The following is a 19,086-nucleotide window of genomic DNA, read 5'->3' as shown; positions in this document are numbered from 1 at the left end:
TGTTCACTGCAGGGTCCCCAGCACGTGACACCTGGCGGGGCTCAGTGAATGCCTGTTGAATGAACAAATGCAGTGTGACAGTGCGCTGAGACAGCCTCTTCCCAGGCCTGAGGCCAAGCTGTGGCGCCCTTTCGCTGTCTGGTTCCTGCCCAGCCCCGTGTTAATGCAGTGCCAGCCTGGCCACTTCAGAAGCCCGGGGGCTTTCCAAACCACCCCGTGCTGGCCGCACCCCAGGCCTGTGGAATCAGAACCTGAGGGCTGAGCCCGGGGGTCTGCACTTTGGAAACCCAGTTGCTTCTAAGACAGCAGACGTCCCCAGAGAGGGACGGCCCTTGTTTCCAACCTTGGCTCCTGGTCCTGAGTAGCCCCCTGAGGCTGACAAGTTCTGTTGTCTCCTTCAGCCCATCTGCTCCCCTGTGCTCTAAGCCCACACGCTAACTAACTTCTCACTGATCGTCTCCCCTTCTATGTCCTGGACACCAGGGTCTCCCACAAACCTGCCTTAGCATCCTCTGTCCGCACCAAGCGTCACCCTACCGGGAACTGCAAGTTCTGGACGCTCTGACTCCAAACCCCTCATCCTTCACCCTCCTTGGCTCTGAGATGCCACCCTCTTCTCTCTACCTGTAACCAGTCCCAAGGCCTACCTGAGTGACACCTAAACCTGTCTGGCCCCTGCCATTGCCTTAATTCCGCCCCGTCCACTGTTAGAGGTCTCTCCCCGCAATGGTACTCCACCACACTCTGCCCTGCACCTGGCTGCTGGGACAAGGTTTAAAGCAGGCACCTCCCCTCCTGCCTCCCAGAGGCAGGGCAAGTTTCTTGCCTGGTATGCGATGGCCTGCTGGATTTGACCCTGAGCTCCCCCTCCAGCCTCATCCCCTCTGCTCCTGCCCTCTACCCCCATCTGCACCAGCAATGGCTTCACACCATGACACTACTGCTGATTTCGGCACACACGGCCGCCTCTACGTCTGCCCGTTGGAAGACTGATGAAGCCTTCCCAGTTTAAAGGCCTGCGTGAACGAAGGCTCCCCTTGACCAGTGCCCTCCCCAGGTGTCGGTCCAGGCGGGCAGACACCCACACTTGCCCACCTCCCATCTAGACCACTTTCTGTGCACACTTACATCTACTGCAAAAACCCCTCGTGCTGCGTGCACATACACGGCTGTCTCCTCCACCAATCCGTGAGAACTCACGGGCAAGGAACCATGCCTTACTCATTTCGGAACACACGGCACAAGGCCCAGGGCCCGCTACAGGGTTAGTGCCCAGCAACACATGTTAAACTCAGCGGAAGGTCGTGGGCCTCGAGCTGTGACCCCCCTGAAGCCTCAGTACCTTCACTCCCCAGCCCAGGACCTGGGTGGGGCTTCTCAGAGGCACTTGGGGAACGCAGTCAGGGTAAGGCTGGCCCCCAGGGTGGCCATCCCCTGGGGGGTCTGGGCAGAGGTGAGGCACGGCGGAAACTGGGGCAAACAGAGCCCTCTCAGAACCTAAGCCACCGCCATCTGGCTAGAAACTCCAGCAGGAGAGTGTGGTCTGTTCACAGGGCCACACAGTCCAGGTCCCTCTCCCCTCCCCAGCAGCGTGCATGGATCCACCAGGGAGCTGATAGGGAGAGTGTGGGGGAGACCCCAGCTCATACCCCCTTGAACCTGCACCCAGCTTTCTCCCAGACCCTCTCAGGCTCCCATCCCCCCCAGCGCCCTCCCCCCCAGCCTCAGTGTCAGCGCTGGCTGCTACTGACGTTCTTCTCATGGGAGAAAAGCCTTTTGCTCTCCACTAGGGGTTCAGGGCTTCAGGAGCCACCCTGCACTGGGCCCACCGTTCCCCAGGCTCCATCACAGAGAGAATGCAGGCAACAGGGCCCTGCAGAGGGACGGGGCCAACACAGGCTCTGGCCAGAAGACATGGGGGCAGCTGTCATCCTAGGTTCAGCATTGTTTGTAGTCAACAGGGACTGGCTAGAGAGAAGCAGAGTTTACCCCCACAGCTGCCATGGCAGGCAGCTTCCCAGGCTCGATGAGGTTAAATCCCAGCTCTCTAGAGGAACTGAAGGCTTCTTGGCCCAGTGACGAGGTGTGGGCTGCAGTGGTTCCATCACCAGAGGGTGTAGTCAAAGTTGGGAGGGTGTTAGGGGGATTCTGGTGGCGACCAGGACTGTGTGCAAAGCCTGGCCAGGATGGGCGGGCCAGGTGCCCTGGGTGGTGGGCACGGAGAGGCCACGTGCTTGGACACTGCCTGAGTCAGTTTTATTAGGGCAGAGGGGCACAGGGGACTGAAGGGCCGAGGCACCCCTGCCCACAGCATTAGAGCATGCTGCCCCTCCCCGCACCCCGTTCCCAGACGCCTGTCAGCCCCAGTTGTAGAAATAAATTTTCTGCCAGGTGGGCAAATAATCCATGAGCGGCCCTGCAATGAAAGAGAGACAGAGGAACAAGTTTGGGGCTGAGGGCCAGACTCCAATCTGGCTTTGCTTTACCTGGGGCCCTTCTCAGCCACTGCCACCCAAATCCAGCTGCTGACATCTGCACAGCCAGCAGCCCGACTCTCCTACCTCTCCACCCCTAGGGAGGCGGTACTGGCAGCAATCTCTGTCCCCGTGTAGACAAAGACTCGCAGGCTCAGAGAAGCCACACGGCCTGTCCAGCTGTAGATGCTGCCAGCCTCAGCCCAGTGCTGAGGGGGAATCTCCGAACAGCCTGGTGGGCCTCACTCCCGACATATAGTCCTCCAGCCAGAGAAGCCAGTCTCGTGTTGTTCCAGGACACGGGGCAGGAAAAAGACTGACAGCCCGATGCGATCTTACACGAGTCCTCCCACCATGGCACACCCTCCTTCCAGGCACCCCTGAGGCTCTATGGCCAGCCTGGCCCATGCCCAGGAGCTGTCACCCACCCAACCTGACCTCCGAGCTCCCTCTCCCAGCTGTGCCAAGAATGAAATGACAAGGAGAGAGAGAAAACAGGGAGACGGGGCCACACACGAGACCCGCAACACTCAGTAATCACCACGCCCCCGCCCCACGCTTACTCGTGAGCAGGCCAATGCCCGGGACGTGGTCTGCCAGCAGCCGGAGCAGGAAGAGGATCCTGGCCCTGCACGCAGGAGATAAACAGGGAGCAGGCTGAGTCGGGGGTCTGGGTCCCTGCAAACGAGGGTGCTAAAAAGCCTCCACTGACCTCCTGACTAAAGGCAGTGCCTCCCAGAAGACGGAAAGTAATTCTGTGGATCTAGAAGGACCCCAGTACAAAAGGATGAGACCTCTGGGTGTGGCCCTGGTCCTGCCGAGCCCCAGCCACAGGCCTGGGATGCTCACACCTCCGCTTCAGGCTGGCGGTTAACTCAGAGCCTGCACACAGGCACCTCCTCCCACCTCCCTTCCTTCCACGGAGCCAGCAAATGCTTATGGAGGGCCAGGCACGGGGCAGCGCCCGAGCAGGTATGGTGAGGTCCTCGAGGGGAGGACAGCCCTGCCCTGCTTCGAGAAGCCCCCAGTCTGGCAGAAGAGCTGAGCCACACCGAAATCTCACAAGCCAATGCTGAGAGTGGCCAGTGCCCCAGGAGGGGACACAGCCCAAGGAGGGTACGCTTTTGGCTCAGAGGAAGGGGCAAGGGCCAAGACCCTGCTTTTGTTTGTTTGTTTGTTTTGCTAAGGAAGATTCACCCTGAGCTAACACCTATGCCAGTCCGCCTCTATTTTGTATGTGGGTCGCCACCACAGCATGGCCACCAATGAGTGGTGTAGGTTCTTGGCCGAGAACTGAACCTGGGCTGCTGAAGCAGAGCGTGCCAAACTTAACCACTAGGCCACAGAGCCGGTCCCTCAAGACCCTACTTTTTAAGAGATGGGGGTTTCAGGGCCGGCCCCATGGCCTAATGGCCAAGTTCACCGTGCTCTGCTTCAGCGGCCCGGGTTCGGTTCCCAGGGGCGGACCTACACCACTTGCCAGCAGCCATGCTGTGGCAGTGACTCACATACAAAATAGAGGAAGATTGGCACAGACGTTAGCTCAGCACAAATCTTCCCCAGCAAAACAAAAAAAAAGAGAGAAGGGAGTTTCCCACCTGAGAAACCTGGGTGAGATGACGATAGTATTGATGATGATAAAAGAAATAAGATGTACGTTTAGTGCTTACTGTGTACCAGGCACTACTTACTGTATGTACTAAGTCATTTAACCCCTACAAAACCCTCTGAGGGGAGTATTATTACCATCCCCACTTTACAGATGAGGAAATGAGGCACAGAGAGGCTCAACAACTTGCCCAAGGTCACAGGACTGGAAGAGACTAGGATGTCTGACAGTAAGAAAAGGAAACAGAAGCCTGCTCCCTTCCCAGCCTGCACCCCAGAGCCCCTCAGCACCCTGCTCCCTGTCCTCTGGGGAAACAAAGCATTTCTCTGACAGGTTTCTAGACCCTTCTCAGTCTGGGCCATTGCTCTGAGGGTGCTAGGCTGGTCAGGTCAGCAGGAGAGTGAGCCAGACGAGGCTTGCAGCCTGGGGAGCCCCCTCTGTGATTACTGTCACCTCGAACTTCCTCAGTTCCATGAGATACTGGGGCTGTAACGCTTCCTCTGTGCAAGTGCAAGCAATTTGTGTGTGGGGGGGGGTCACGTGATCCATGTAAGTCTCTGGAATGTTCTCTCTAGAGTATGGGACAGGATTTGGCTTTACTGCCTTATGAGCTTTCAAACTTATCTGAAAATAGGAACTGCCAGGCAACTAATTTTGACTGGAGAGGTATTAAATATAAACTTACTTTCTACTGTCTCAAAAAAACCCAACAGAGGGGCACAGCCAGGTGGCGCAAGCAGTTAAGTGCGCGCGCTCCGCTGTGGCGGCCCAGGGTTTGCCAGTTCGGTTCCCAGGGGCGCACTGACGCACCACTTGTCAGGCCATGCTGTAGCAGCGTCCCATATAAAGTGGAGGAAGATGGGCACGGATGTTAGCCCAGGGCCAGTCTTCCTCAGCAAAAAGAGGAGGATTGGCAGATGTTAGCTCAGGGCGGATCTTCCTCACAAAAAAAAAAAAAAAAAACCCAACAGAGGTTGTATGGCCATAATGTTAAAAGCAATTCCAGTTAATAATAGTGCAGTCTCTAAGCAGTATACTTGGTAAGACCTAGACAAGGGGTCCTGGGAGCCTCCAGCCTGTCTCACAGCCCCAGTGACTATACAGGGACCCCTCCTCAGACCTCCTTCTGAACTCAGGCAGCCACCCTGACAGGCCTTTGGGGGACTGGCCTCGAGCCACCCCCACTGGCCCCCAGCAGGCCCCTCTGTGTCTGGCTGAGGCTGGGAGCTCTGGACCCTCATAGGTGTCGGAGTGGGGGCTGGGCAGGGCAGGGACAGGCCAGGAGAGAACACAGATGTGGGAGCTGGCTCTGCCACTGGCTAACCACCTGGCTTTGTTTAAGCTGCCCAACCTCTTTGAACCTCAAGTGCTGCCTCTGAGAAGTGGGGATAATCCAACCTATTTGACAGGAAGATGTGCAAATGAGCTGGAGGGTGTGGAAAGCCCACACCCACCACCATCCTTGTGGCCCTGCCCTTGGGCTGCACGCATGGGCTGAGGGCAGGGCTGGGCTGGCATCCGATAAATGAGGGAGGGACCACACCCAGGACAGCACATAGCGGGTGCTCAGTGGACCGTGGATGAGGGAAGGCGGGGCAGGGAAGGCGTGAACAGGGGTTGGGGCCCCAGTGCCCCCGGTCCTTACTCAGAGAAGCGGTCGTAGAATGGGGAGCGAAGCAGGTAGTAGAGCAGCAGGATGGTCCGGCGCCGCAGCTCCAGCCGCTCCCTCCGGGTCAGGCCCTTCCTGTCGCTCAGGAGGCTCAGGCTGGGGAAGGAACGGACACAGTCAGGGCCAGCAAGAGGAGGAGTGGGGACCCCTGCTTGCCCAGGTGAAGACAGGTCTGTGGCAGAAAGCCCGGCGGAGGGAGTGGAGCCCCCCAGAGGGGCCCAGGCTCACCTGGTCACATCCACAACACCAGACAGGAGCCAGGGTGTCCAAGACCGCTGACCCCAGAGGCCCAGGCTAAGCACTGACGGCCAAGGCGTCAAGGAGGTCTCCAGCACACGGCCCACCCTGCCCACTCCCCCTCCATCCCCACCCAGCACTGCCGGCCCCACCCCATGCTAAGGATACAGTGCAGCAGGGGCCGGGCAATATACAAGGACTCTGCGATGGTCTCCTGCAGCCCCAGCGGCGTCGGGGGGACACTCAGCTCCTCATGGTGCTGCTGCCGCCCCTCCCGCTGCTGGGGGGCTCCCCAGTGCCTTGAGTGCAGGGAAGGAGCTAGAACACAAGGGCAGCGCATGAGCAGCCAGGCCCAGGCCGGGACAGGAGGAGGGCGGGTGGTGATGAAAGCCAGGCCCACGCTGACCTCAGCACCGAGGTGCCCTGTCCAGCTACGCCCTCCACTTACTGTTCTGGAGGGTTCGCACCACTCGGTTTGACCGCTTCCCCACATAGGACTGCTCCTGGCTGCCAGGGCTGTGGCCACCATCTAGCAGGGACAGACAGAAGGCCACACTGTCAGAGGGACATGCTTCCAGCAGAGCCTGCAAAGAACACGTGTGCAGTGAATGCTCACGGGCTAAGGGGAGAAGGAAGGAGCTTGTTCTAAGGCGGCAGCTGAGTGAAGGACACTGCAGCAGGGGCTGTGGCTCAGCCCGGGACCTGTCCACAGGGGGGAGCATTCTGCAGCCCTCCCTGGCCTGGGGAGGCTCAGCATCACCTGTGGCAAATGCAGCAGCCAAGAACCCAGGCTTCCCGGGGACTGGACCAAGAACCACATCTCTGGGAGCCACAGCACCAGAGGGGCCGTATCTTCTCAGTCCTTTGCTTTCGACATGACCCTGAGGAGAAGCAAAGAACCGCCCCACTCAAGGCCAGGAGAGTGAGGCCCCGAAGCCAACAAGTGACGGGCCCAAGGCCCTGAAGGGACAGATCTGCTGGGGGCCCTGCCTCACGAGGCTGTGGCTCTTCATATAGAACCAGGCCCAGAAACCAAGTTGGCAGGACCCCGTCTCCTGCTTATGCTCGTCCCCTCTCCCTGCAGCCCACAAAAAAGGATGAGGACTGTGACGTCAGAAGTCCTGAGTTCAAGTCCTGATTCTGCCCCTAACCTAATCCTTCTTTCTTCTCTGTAAAATACAAGGAAATGAGAACAAAATGAATTGATGGGGAGAGATGTGCTCCATAAAGAGACAATACTGTATTCAAGTTGGTCAGCTCTCAATCCACAAACGAGTCCCACGCCCTGTTCCACTCCAGAGCAGGGAAGCAGCTTACCCGGGGGCCGTGCCTGGGTCTCCCTGTCCAGTGGGACGATGGGGGGTGAGGTCTGGAGGCCAGCCTTGAACCAGATCAGCAGGAACATCCGCAGTACAGCCCTGGGTTAGGAGTATGGCAGGGCTGGGGGAAGTGGCTAGCCGGCAGGGGGTCGGTGGTGCTCTGCTGAACACCATCTGTACAGCTGGCCTCAGTTACCCGCACCCAGGGCTGCCTTCCACAGTCCCAACATACTTGGCTAGCTGGATGAGGGCGATGACGAGCCAGCGGCCCACTTCACCCCACACCTTGGCGGCCCCCATCTCCATGAACACCTCCACGCACTCCAGCACGCTCAGCCATGTCAGCAACTTCTGCTGGGACAGTGACTGCAAGAGCCCCAGGCCAAGAGGTCAGGGGGCTCCTCCTAGTCCCGGGCCCTCTCCCAAGGGGACTCCTCGGACAGGAGATGTGGATTTCCCCCTTTTCAAGAGTTAAGTGCATAGGCCTGAGTTTTCCACCTGGGACACGCTGCTCTGCCTCTCTGAACTCATCTCTTCATCTGAGATGGGGACACTACACTTTGACACTTCACCTAATGAGATGGCTTGAGCCTCAGATGGACATAGGCCTGTCTCATACTCTATGAGGCCATAACATGAGCTACCCACGTGGGCTGGTTTGTTACCATTTTGTTCCCAAGTCCCTATGCTTCCCATTCTCAGGTCCTTGCAGAATTCTCACCACAGGCAACTTTTTATGCAGCTCCTTCCGTAGGATCCCATCATTGAGCAACACGAGCAGGTTGGAGGCCGAGTACACTGAGGGGCAGAGCGTGGCCTTGAGAGGCTGGCTCTGCACCCCCCACCCCCTCACCTTCTCCCCAGAGCGGCAGGAATCACCTGTCACCCACTGCGCTCAGCCACCCATGGACTATGTGGAAACCAACCTGCCTCCCCATCCACTTCTCAGAGCGCCACACCCCCATACGACCTCGGGTGGGCGGCTGGAGTAAGAAAGGATGGTTTGATCTCAGTGACCAAGAGTGGTCTGGTCTCCAGCTGCCCAGAACTGCCCATCGTGCTCCAAATAGCCACAGGGATGTGTGGTCTCACCTCCTGGCCTTTGCTCTCTCTGCGGCCTGTCCCTGAAAGTCTACTCCATCTCCACCTCCTCCTTCCGGGGCTCTCACCTCCAGTGCTCCCTGGGCAAACCCTACTGAGGCAGTTACAGTCTGGGGAGCCTGGAATCTGGGAGATCTAGACTTGAATCCCGCTCCTGGGACCATCAGTGGCTGTTCTCTAACTTCACTGAACTTCTGTTCCCTCAACTGGACCCTGAAGACAAGAACAGTACCCACCTCATATGGCGGTAGGGAGGATTAACTGGGCAAAGGCAGGACAGGTGCTCAGCCCAGCCGCCTGATCAGTCAAGGCCCCCAGGCTTGTCTCTCGACTACGGGGACATGGAGGGCCCAGGACAGCAGACTTTGGACCTTTGTCCCATTTAGTCACAGCACAGGATGATCTAACGGGAAGCCCAGGACTGCGAGCCCCGGTGGCCACCTCTCTGGGAAGCCTTCCTGGGCCCTCCCACCCCCCACCCACCCCCCACCCACCCCCGAGCCCGGCTCACCCAGCTCTGACAGCTCGTGCGAATCGGCGAAACGACCTGGGGAGAAGACACAGAGGAGGCGTCGGTGAGCGTCTGCCTCACCCTGACGCTTCGGGTCCCTGGACGTCCCCTCCCTACACCCTAGGGGAACCTGAAGGAACTTCTCAAGCACAGCGATCACTACCCTGACTTCGCAGAGAAGGGAGCCGTGGGCTCTGAGGTCAGAGCCCCGAAGGATGGGTCAAAGATCAGGGTGGCACCTGCCAGCAGGTAACTGAGGCCCCGCACTGCCGTCTCCAGCTGGGCTGTGGCGGCCGGGTGACGAGTCACGTACTCCTGGTAGCGGAGGCCCAGGAGCCGCAGCTTCTCCATCCTGCCCTCCGGACCGACAGACTCACGGATCGACAGTGCGACTGGCTGCGGCTCCCTGCTTCCTGAGCCCTCCTTCCTGCTTCCGTCCTAGGCCCGCCTCTCCGTTGCTTAACTTCCGCCGGCCAGAAGGATGGTGACGTGAAGGGCCATTGAACCACCCTTCACCCCATTCCTTAAATCACCTCCCACTGGGGTAGCGCTTAGCAACTGCGGCCTAATCTTCAGGTCATTGGTTAACCCACTCTCCGCCCCCGCCCCGCCCCGCCCCGCACTGTCGGGACCCCGGGGAGGTTCTTCCGCCTTTCGGGTTGGCTGCCCGTGCGCCTGCGCAGTGACAACTCCAGGCACGCTCCCGCGGCAGTCTGAGCAGTTCATTCTAGAAAAGGGACCAGGAGCCTGGAGTCTTTCCAATAGAACGCCGAAAGGCTCGAACGGGAGGACCAGATTTTAAAGGGCTGGGATCCCAAGTAGCGCGCGGAAATCTCCATCAGATTTGGGGAGGCGCGAGAGTTTAACGACAGTCGGACTGTGTCTCAGCGGACGCGCGTTTGGCCAGTTGCCTCGTCTGCCGTCCCCCACCAGAGGTAGTGTTGGGGAAACTGAGGCAGCGAGGACTCCAGCCTCCCACTCAGTCTCGATCCCCTGATCAGCACCGTTAGTGCCGTGGCTTGGGCCACAGCTCCCGCATGGACTGTGCCCCCCAAGAGCGCGCACCTGCACGCCGACCTCCGTGGAGGAAACCCTGGCCGTGCTTCTGCTTTCGGCTCAGGGTGACCTTGGTCCGGAGTTTCCCTTCTCTGGGTCTCGGGTTTCCCCAGCTGTAAAGTGGTTTGAACACTTGGACACTTGGTCCTTGTACTTGGGATCAATCTCAAAGCGCTTTTCGGCCCTCGGATGCACCTCCCGGTCCTCAGCCGCTCCCCAAGGAATGGGGGCGATTCCTGGGGATCGCCTCCTTGGCAGCATCCCTGGAAGGGGCGGTGGCGGGAGAGGAGCTGCGGGAGGTGGATGGAAAGGATGCTCCGGGGAGGCAGCCACTGATTGGCTGTGGGGAAAGGGGCGGGGCATGAGCGGGGCTGCGCGGTAGGGGGGCCGGGACCGCAGGCTTACGGTACCGAGAATAGTAATACATTGTTTTATCTAATCCTCTCCACCAGATATTATCTCCAGAAGGGAAAATGATCCGCTTAAGAACGCCCAATCAAGATTCGAATCCTGGTCTAGTCTGACCACAGAATCTAGGCGTTTTAAGCAATAAACCTCACCAGGAAGCCACAGCCCTCCTCTGTGGCTCCCTCTTCCCCAGCTTCGTTTTCTTCCGTATCACGTGCGGAATCATAGCTGCCCTCCCTACTCATGCCCAGGAATGAAGACCCAGGGAGATGTGTCCAGGGACCTCAGGGGAGGCCAAGTTCTTGGAGAACAGAGGAGATGGTCGTGGGCATCATCAACATCATTTCTCACCATCTCCTGGGTGCCAGGTTCACTCACACTTGACTCCTTTTAGCAACCTGGCAAGGTTGCTATGAATTCCTTTTCACAGATGGGGAATAAGAGGCCCAACGAGGGGAAAAGACTTGTCCCAGGTCACACAGCATGGCATGGGCCAAACAGACTACAATGCAGGTGTCCCATGGCAGTGCCCTCTCTTCTCACTGCCCACAGCCCAGCGAGAGCAGTGACATGTTGAGGCTACTCAGTGGTGAGTCAAGTTAGCAGCTGGGATTAAGCCCAGGGCTCGGGGCATTCGGGTGGGGCTCTTTCTCCCTTCCTCCCTCCACCCCACCATCTCAATGAACTTATTCCCTAAACCTCACCAGTGGGGACTCCTCCAGCCCCTCCCTCTGCAGCTGTGGAGAGTGAGAGTGTGAGGAAGGGGAGTGTTAGGGGTCTTTGGCACTCCCAGGGCTGGTGGTCTTGTGCTTCTGGGGAGGAGAGAAGCATGGAGGACAGAGGAGCAGCATCTCCCAGACAGAATATGAGGGGCACTGGGGCTGGAGCCTGTTTCTCTTCCCTCCCTCCAGGACTGGGAGGGGATCATGGGCCCAGCCAGGTTGGAAGCAGCAGGGTTCCCTGAATTTCCTCTCCAGATCCCAGGCCTGATTAGGTCCCAAAGACAAAGAGTGGCGTGTGCAGGAGGCACCCAGGGCGGTCCCTCCCTCCTGAGCCGCTGCCTGGATTTGGTCACCTGACTGGGCAGGATGGGCCTCTGAGCAGGTCGGGTGGGGTTGGACTCCCTCCATCAGTCAGCCCTGAGGCACAGGAGAATAGAGCTAGACCAGCCCAACAGGTATAGATGAGGACACTGAGGCCCAGAGAGGGGGCCTGACAGGTCCAAGAGCACACAGCAAAGTTCTGGGCAGAGCTGGGCCAAACTGGGTTTCAGGCCTAGAAGACCAACACCCTTTCATATGCCCATACGTGTATGTTTTTCCTCCTCCACGCCCCAGAAGAACCGCTTGGAGGCCCAGCAGGCATCTTGACACCTCAATTTCCCCTGAGTGGTAAGGTTGAGCGAAGGATGGGGCCAGCATTATGAGTGACCACAGTCACTCTGCAGACCCAGCTCCCTCCACAGACTCCCTGGCTGGGCCCTGACTGTGTGCCCCACCTGCTCCCTTACATTTAACCCCCTAGACCGTCTCTGTTGAGGGTCTTGGGGAGGGATTCACCCACCTCCACCCCAGCTCCAGGCTAGAGATGAGCGTCAGGGGGGCTGGAGGCTCAAAGCTCCAGGTGCCTGGGTGGCCCCTGCATCCTGTCATCTCTTCTCACTTTCCAGATATACAAGGGGCCACCATCAGTCTCCATGGCAACCACTGCTCCTGGCCTCCAAAGGCCCAAAGCCCCACCTTCCTTGCAGACCCCCATCTCCCAGAGAAAGGCATCCTAGCCTCTCGGAGGAGGAGACTTGGGGGTTCTCAGGCTGGGCTGCTTTGCCACAGCTTCTTTAGGGGTCGGGGCCTCTCAGGCCCTCACTTTTTACAGCTGGAAATTGGGCTAAAGATACAGCTCGAGCCCCTTTCTAGGTCATGGCGAGGCCCAGGGAATCGCATCCACTTTCAGCACATACTTACTAAGCACTCGGTATGCGCCGGGCCCTGGAGGCCCAGTCCCATGAGCAGCTACTTTGGAGGCAGGAGACAGGCTATAAACAAGTCAACAAGGTCAACTTGCCCGGAGTGCTAGAAGAAAATAAACCAAGGGCTGTGGAACACTTCTTGAGAACCTGGCAGAATCCAGGCAGAAGGAACATCAAGGGCAAGTCCTAGGACAGCACAAGCTTTGTCTGCAGGGCAGAACCAGGGGGAAAGGGCCACAGGGTGTTCTAACAGGTCACTTCACCTCTCCGGGGGCTGGGGATAAAGTCTGCGTCACAGGACTGACGTGAGGGTTCACTGACATGAGTCTGGGACCTCAGCACAGGGCCCGGCAGGGAGCACATGCGCTCGATGGTCCGTGCTGTTCTGGTTCACGGTCTAGAGCGCTCATCACCCCTTCCAGGGCAGAGGCCCGGGTGCCAGGGGGGCGGAGGAAGAGATCCAGGCCGGGCGCCGGGCACAATCGCGACGGTCTAGACAAGTGTGGGGGACCCCGCACCTGCCCAGGCCGCTCGCGTCAGGGAGGCCCCTCGCCAGCTCCCGGGCAGGAGGCGACCTTCACCAGGCCGCTTTGTCCGGACGCGCCGGGGCCGCCGCCGGGCCACCTGGACTGAGCGGGGCGGGGTGGAGCGGACGGGAGCGAGGAGGAAAGCAGGGCCTCCAGGTGCTCCGCGGCTCCCGGGCAGGTCTCAGCCGGCCCCGCCTCCTGTCCCCAGAGCAGGTGTCCCCGACTCCCGCGGCCCGGCATTCCAGCCCCTTCCTCCTTACTCTGGCGGTCTCTTTGATCCCGGGCCAGGGGTCATGGGCCCCTCCCCCGGGGGGGGGAGGTTAAGGGAGGAGATGGGGCCTCAGACAGGGAAGAGGGGGATGGGCTCAGAGCAGGTAGCGGGGACTGGGCCTTCCTGGGCGGCTGCCCCCGCTCCCTCCAGCCATCCTGGCGGTTCCCGGGGTTCCTCGGCTGCTGGGGGGGCCATTGGATGCCGGGGCAGGGGGCGGGGCCAGGCTCCCGGGGGTCTCCCCGCCCCTTCGGGCTCAGCCAAGCGGAGGTGAAACCTGAACCCAGGTTGGGGGCGGGGCTGGCTCCTGCTCGGACCGGGCCGGCCTGCGCCTCCAACTGCGCTTTCCCCTCACCCTGGCCGGCTTCTGGAAGAGTAAGATCGGGGTCCGCGAGCCGCTGGAGCAGGTGAGGGGGCGGCTCAGCGCGGGAGGGAGGACCGGGCGGCCGTCGGGCCCCGCCGCCCAAGGCTGACCCGCCCTCCTCCCCCACCTCCCGGTCCCCAGGGCCCGCGATGGAGCCCGCAGCCCGGGGTCGCGCCCCGCCCTGAGCGCCCCCGCAGGCGGCCATGCTGCCCCGAGGGCGCCCCCGGGCGCTGGGGGCCGCCGCGCTGCTGCTGCTGCTACTGCTGCTGCTGCTGCTCGGATTCTTCCAGTTCGGCGGGGACCTGGAGCGTGAGCGCCGCGGGCGGGCAGGCGAGCGGGGGGGGGCCCGGGATCCTGCCCCTGCGCGCTGACGCCACGTGTCCCCCCAGACGGCCGGCCGCGGGGGGCTGCTGCCCTCGACGGAGCCCCGCCGGCGGACGCTGGGGGCCACAACCGCTCCGACTGCGTCCCGCCGCGGCCGCTGCCGCCCAAGTGCGAGGTAGGTGCGCGGCCCCTGGCGGCAGGAATCCCGGGGGCGCCGCGTCCCCACCCGGCCACCTGGCACCTGTGGGAATCACAACACCTGGCGTCGGCGCCGGCACTGACCAGCCTGCTGGGGGCGCCTCGGTTCGCACATCCCCTGCGCCCGGCCTCATTTTCCCCATTTGTGAACGGGAGAATGGACCCCTGCTCCGCTCCCCCGCCCCTTCCCTAGCGCTGATGCCGGGTGGGGCTGGGGCTACACTACCCCAGGCTAGGCCAGCCCAACAGGGGCCCTCCCCGTCTAGTGGAGGAGGGGGCTGCTGCCGACCTCGCTGTCCCCTCCCCAGCTCTTGCACGTGGCCATCGTGTGTGCGGGACATAACTCCAGCCGGGATGTCACCACCCTGGTGAAGTCTCTGCTCTTCTACAGGTACAGCCAGTGTCAGAGGGGAGGGTCAGGAGTGGGGAAGGCAACAAAGTCTTGCGCAGGATCTCAGAGCCCCAGCTTACCCCTTCGGTGACATGGGGACAGTGTCCCCTTCCTCCCTTGAAGGTGGTTGGAGGAATATCTTGCCCTGGGTATGGAAAAGCTCTTTGCAGAAGTTGGTGCTTCCACCTCTGAGCCCCTCGGAGTGGGGTGGGGCTTGTCCCATGTTGTTCCTCCCGGGGCCTATCAGCCTTCCTGCCCTGTCCTCCCCATAGGAAAAATCCACTGCACCTCCACTTGGTGACTGATGCCGTGGCCAGGAGCATCCTGGAGATGCTTTTCCACACATGGATGGTGCCCGCTGTCTGGGTCAGCTTCTACGACGCTGATGAGCTCAAGGCAGGAGCCCTGGCCCTCTGCACCCCTCCCCAGCCGTGCCCAGCCCTCTCCCTCCCAGGGAGTGGGGGCAGGGGGAGGAGAGCTCAGCTGCCTGGGACCCCCAGTCGCATCACACCTACTGAAGCTCAAGTCACTCACCCCTCCTGGGGCTCAGGCCTTCTTCCCCTGGGTCACCCTGAGTGTGTTCGGGCAGTCGTGGGCCCTTCTCTGCCAGGCTCATGCCCCGTCCTTCCTGCCCACAGCCCCAGGTCTCCTGGATCCCCAACAAGCACTACTCTGGCCTCTACAGGCTAATGAAGCTGGTGCTGCCCGGCACTCTGCCCCTTGACCTGGCCCGTGTCATTGTGCTGGACACAGATGTCACCTTTGCCTCTGACATCGCAGAGCTCTGGGCGCTTTTTGCTCACTTTTCTGGTGAGAAGCCTAAGACCCCGCCCCAGCCAGCCCCGCTCCCTGGCCTGTCCAGGTCCCCGTGGGACCCAGCCCTGAGCTGAAGTCCTGTGGTAGCCTCAGGCAGCTCCCTCGTGCCCTCCCCTCCCAGACGAGCAGGTGATCGGTCTTGTGGAGAACCAGAGCGACTGGTACCTGGGCAACCTCTGGAGGAACCACAGGCCCTGGCCTGCCTTGGGCCGGGGCTTCAATACAGGTGGGGACAGTGGTGGGGGAGGCAGGAGGGGTAGTTGCTGGTCCTCCAACCCCAGGGACTGGGCAGGGCACAGAATGCTAGGAAGCCCCCCAGGAAGAACAGTGCTGAGAAAGAACAGTGGGAGAAGAGTCAGAAAACAGTTCCGACCTTGGCTGAACGTACTGGATGACTTAGGCCAAGTCACTTGGTCCCTCTGGGCCTCAGTTTTCTCATCCATTAAACGGGGATGATTTTACGAGCCCTGGGATCACCGAGTGTGAGAAGATGCCTGTGGAGGTGCTCTGTAAGCTGTGCAGTGCCTCCCCTTCACCCCCAAGAGGATTGATTGTGGACACAGGTAGTCCATGCTCATGTGCGAACAGTCAAGAAATACCAATAAGTCAAAAAATAAACATGCAAAAGACACCTTCGTGGCCCCTGGCCTCAGGAGCTGGGTCTTCGCTGGTGGGCATGACAGCCTGTCCCCGCGGGCAGGCGTGATCCTCCTGCAGCTGGACCGGCTTCGGCAGGCTGGCTGGGAGCAGATGTGGAGGCTGACGGCTACGCAGGAGCTCCTCACCCTGCCTGCCACCTCGCTGGCCGACCAGGTCTGGGGGAGCCTTTCAAAGGGGGGGATCGGGCAGGCTCGGGCCGGAGGCGTGATGGCTGTCTCTGCCCAGGACATCTTCAATGCCGTCATCAAGGAGCACCCGGGGCTGGTGCAGCCCCTGCCCTGCGTCTGGAACGTGCAGCTGTCAGACCACACGCTGGCCGAGCGCTGCTACTCGGAGGCGTCTGATCTCAAGGTGAGCGGGGCGGGGGGCTGAGTGGGGGTGGTGGGCCAAGGATGGGACTCCTGCTCCCTGCTCCCATCCCCCCACCGACACCCTCCTGGGTCCCAGGTGATCCACTGGAACTCACCAAAGAAGCTGCATGTGAAGAACAAGCACGTGGAATTCTTCCGCAACCTCTACCTGACCTTCCTGGAGTACGATGGGAACCTGCTGCGGAGAGAGCTCTTTGGGTGCCCTAGCCTGCCCCCACCTGGGGCCGAGCAGGTGAGAAGGAGCCCTTGCTGTGAGGAGGCTCTGCTCGTCTCTGCTCTGCTGGACCTGGCCTGGTCCGGGACTGGTCCTCCAGCCCCAGCCCCGCTCCTTCTCTCCCCTTGCCCCCAGTTGCAGCGGGCGCTGGCACAACTCGACGAGGAGGATGCCTGCTTCGAATTCCGGCAGCAGCAGCTCACTGTGCACCGTGTGCACATCACCTTCCTGCCCCATGAGCCGCCGCCCGCCCAGCCCTATGATGTCACCCTGGTGGCCCAGCTTTCCATGGACCGGTGAGGGTGCCGAGGGCAGCCCCGGGGAGCACGGCCTGGGCTGGGACTGGGAATTTCGAGAGAAGGGTTTCATTTGGTAGAAGGAAGAGCTCTCACGGCCTGATGCTGTCCCTTGAGGAGTTCCAGAAGTTGGAGACACTGGGTATGGTGGAAAGAGCCTTGGGCTTTGGGAATCCTTCAGGTGCCCGGAACTGCCCTTCCACAGTTGTGGGACCAGGGGCAAGTCTTAATCTCTCTGGCCCTCAGTTTTCTGATCTGTCAAATCAGAAAGTATCCACCTCGTGGGGCAGCTGTGAAGATTCCATAAGACCAGCTTAAAAAGCGCATGGAAGGGGCTCAGGCAGGGTGTCCGCAGCAGCTAAGCCAGGGAGGTGTTCCGGCCCTCCCTGGGCTGACTGCTCCCCTCACCCCAGGCTGCAGATGCTGGAAGCCCTGTGCAGGCACTGGCCGGGCCCCATGAGCCTGGCCTTGTACCTGACAGACGCAGAGGCCCAGCAGTTCCTGCGTTTCGTCGCGGCCTCGGCGGTGCTTTCTGCCCGGCAGGATGTGGCTTACCATGTGGTGTACCGGGAGGGTCCCCTCTACCCCATCAACCAGCTTCGCAACGTGGCCTTGGCCCAGGCCCTCACGCCTTACGTCTTCCTCAGTGACGTTGACTTCCTGCCTGCCTACTCCCTCTACGACTACCTCAGGTGGGCCTGAGGAAGCAGTGAGAGGCGGGTGTACAGGGGGTGTGGACAGGGTGGGGGCATCCGCAGGACCCTAGGTGGTGTGTCTTTGCTCCTTTCTGGGCCTCAGTGTTCTCTGTAAAATGGGGTTGTATTAGGGCAGGGGAGCCACAGGGTAGGGGTCCAGGATCTGCTTCCCACAGCAGCTCCACTGTGTCTGTCTTCTGCGGGGCGTCAAGGTGAGCTAGCCCTTGCAAGTCGGGTCCTGTGGCCCAGAGCTGGAAGCAGACCCTTCCCTCTTCTGTTCATGGGGCTGTGTCCTCAGAGCCTCCATCGAGCAGCTGGAGCTGGGCAGCAGGAGGAAGGCGGCTCTGGTGGTGCCAGCGTTTGAGACCCTGCACTACCGCTTCAGCTTCCCCAGTTCCAAGGCCGAACTGCTGGCCTTGCTGGACGCTGGCTCTCTCCACACCTTCAGGTAGAGGAGGCCACTGCTTGGCCCCGCGCCGTTCCCCACACCGGCCCCCGCCACCCACCAGCTCCCAGCCTCAGCCCCGCTCCCCGCCCTCTCCTGCCCCACAGGTACCACGAGTGGCCCCGGGGTCACGCGCCCACAGACTACGCCCGCTGGCGGGAGGCTCAGGCCCCATACCGTGTGCAATGGGCAGCCGACTACGAGCCCTACGTGGTGGTGCCACGTGACTGTCCCCGCTACGACCCCCGCTTTGTGGGCTTTGGCTGGAACAAGGTGGCCCACATCGTGGAGCTGGATGCACAGGTGAGGGGGCGCCTTGCTGCCTCTGGCTTCAATTTGAATACTTCCAGGCCCAGGGAGCTCACTACGCCTCCACGTGGTACACTGCACCATTAGGCGGCACTATTAGAAATTCTGCTCTTCTGGAGAACTAGAATCATCTGCCCTTGGGCCCTGGCTTTGGCTCCTAGGGGCTATGGAATATGCCTGCCCCCATCCCCCAAAGCTGCGATCCTCCCCCAGCCCAAGAATGACCGTCTGCCTGTCCCCACCCCGGCAGGAATATGAGCTCCTGGTGCTGCCGGAGGCCTTCGCCATCCACCTGCCACACGCCCCGAGCCTTGACATCTCTCGCTTCCGCTCCAGCCCCACCTATCGCGACTGCCTGCAGGCCCTCAAGGACGAGTTCCACCAGGACCTGTCCCGACACTACGGGGCTGCTGCTCTCAAATACCTCACGGCCCTGCAACAGCCCCGAGGCCCCGCCACCTGACCCCCAAGATGGGCCTGTGTGCCCCCCGCCCCGCCCCTCGCCTCGGCCCTCACACGGTCCCTGCAGACACTAGAGCAACTTCGCCGCCCCTCCCACCTCCCGCTATTTAAATTATTTAAGGTCTCTGTGGGAAGGGCTGTGGTGGAGCATCTGTGGGGTGGGTCCTGGGGGCACCCCTTGCTGCTCTTTATGGCTGGGTCTAGTCTCCCTCTGCCCCAGCTAGTTTGGGGCTGGTTCCCCCATCAACGGTATATCCCTTTTTCATAATTAAAGTTTTAAAAGCTCCTTGTCACGTTCCTCCTGGTTTGGGACATGAGGGCATCAGCGAGCCCCGGGAGGTACCGCTAGAGTCGCAGGAGGACCCGGCCCTCCCCCAAGGCCGGGACTGGAGT

At 60.8% G+C, this 19,086-nt stretch overlaps 2 protein-coding genes across 2 annotated transcripts; one reads left to right on the top strand and one right to left on the bottom strand.

Moving 5' to 3' along the window:
- Positions 1 to 2,234: 2,234 nt before the first annotated feature.
- PEX16 (peroxisomal biogenesis factor 16) lies at positions 2,235 to 9,444 on the bottom strand. Its single transcript, XM_058527080.1, has 11 exons — positions 9,160 to 9,444; positions 8,921 to 8,956; positions 8,030 to 8,106; positions 7,541 to 7,674; positions 7,307 to 7,407; positions 6,438 to 6,518; positions 6,158 to 6,307; positions 5,981 to 6,053; positions 5,729 to 5,848; positions 3,038 to 3,102; positions 2,235 to 2,416 (listed from the first exon to the last, which is right to left on the bottom strand). The coding sequence occupies exons 1-11, from the start codon at positions 9,269 to 9,271 to the stop codon at positions 2,358 to 2,360; spliced, it is 1,008 nt and encodes a 335-aa protein (XP_058383063.1). The 5' UTR covers positions 9,272 to 9,444; the 3' UTR covers positions 2,235 to 2,357.
- Positions 9,445 to 13,655: 4,211 nt separating this feature from the next.
- Positions 13,656 to 18,979, top strand: LARGE2 (LARGE xylosyl- and glucuronyltransferase 2). The gene is given in 14 exon segments (XM_058527060.1): positions 13,656 to 13,847; positions 13,850 to 14,011; positions 14,343 to 14,425; positions 14,698 to 14,821; positions 15,064 to 15,235; positions 15,363 to 15,467; positions 15,942 to 16,054; positions 16,127 to 16,252; positions 16,349 to 16,504; positions 16,622 to 16,782; positions 17,196 to 17,474; positions 17,776 to 17,925; positions 18,030 to 18,225; positions 18,482 to 18,979. Coding segments are annotated over 14 exon segments (2,172 nt in total). The 5' UTR covers positions 13,656 to 13,715; the 3' UTR covers positions 18,695 to 18,979.
- Positions 18,980 to 19,086: the final 107 nt, after the last annotated feature.

Source organism: Diceros bicornis, chromosome 31 (assembly GCF_020826845.1).
Source record: "Diceros bicornis minor isolate mBicDic1 chromosome 31, mDicBic1.mat.cur, whole genome shotgun sequence".
Classification (NCBI taxonomy): Eukaryota; Metazoa; Chordata; class Mammalia; order Perissodactyla; family Rhinocerotidae; genus Diceros; species Diceros bicornis.
Note: the sequence above shows the minus strand (reverse complement) of the source record. Positions and strands in the feature narration are given on the sequence as shown.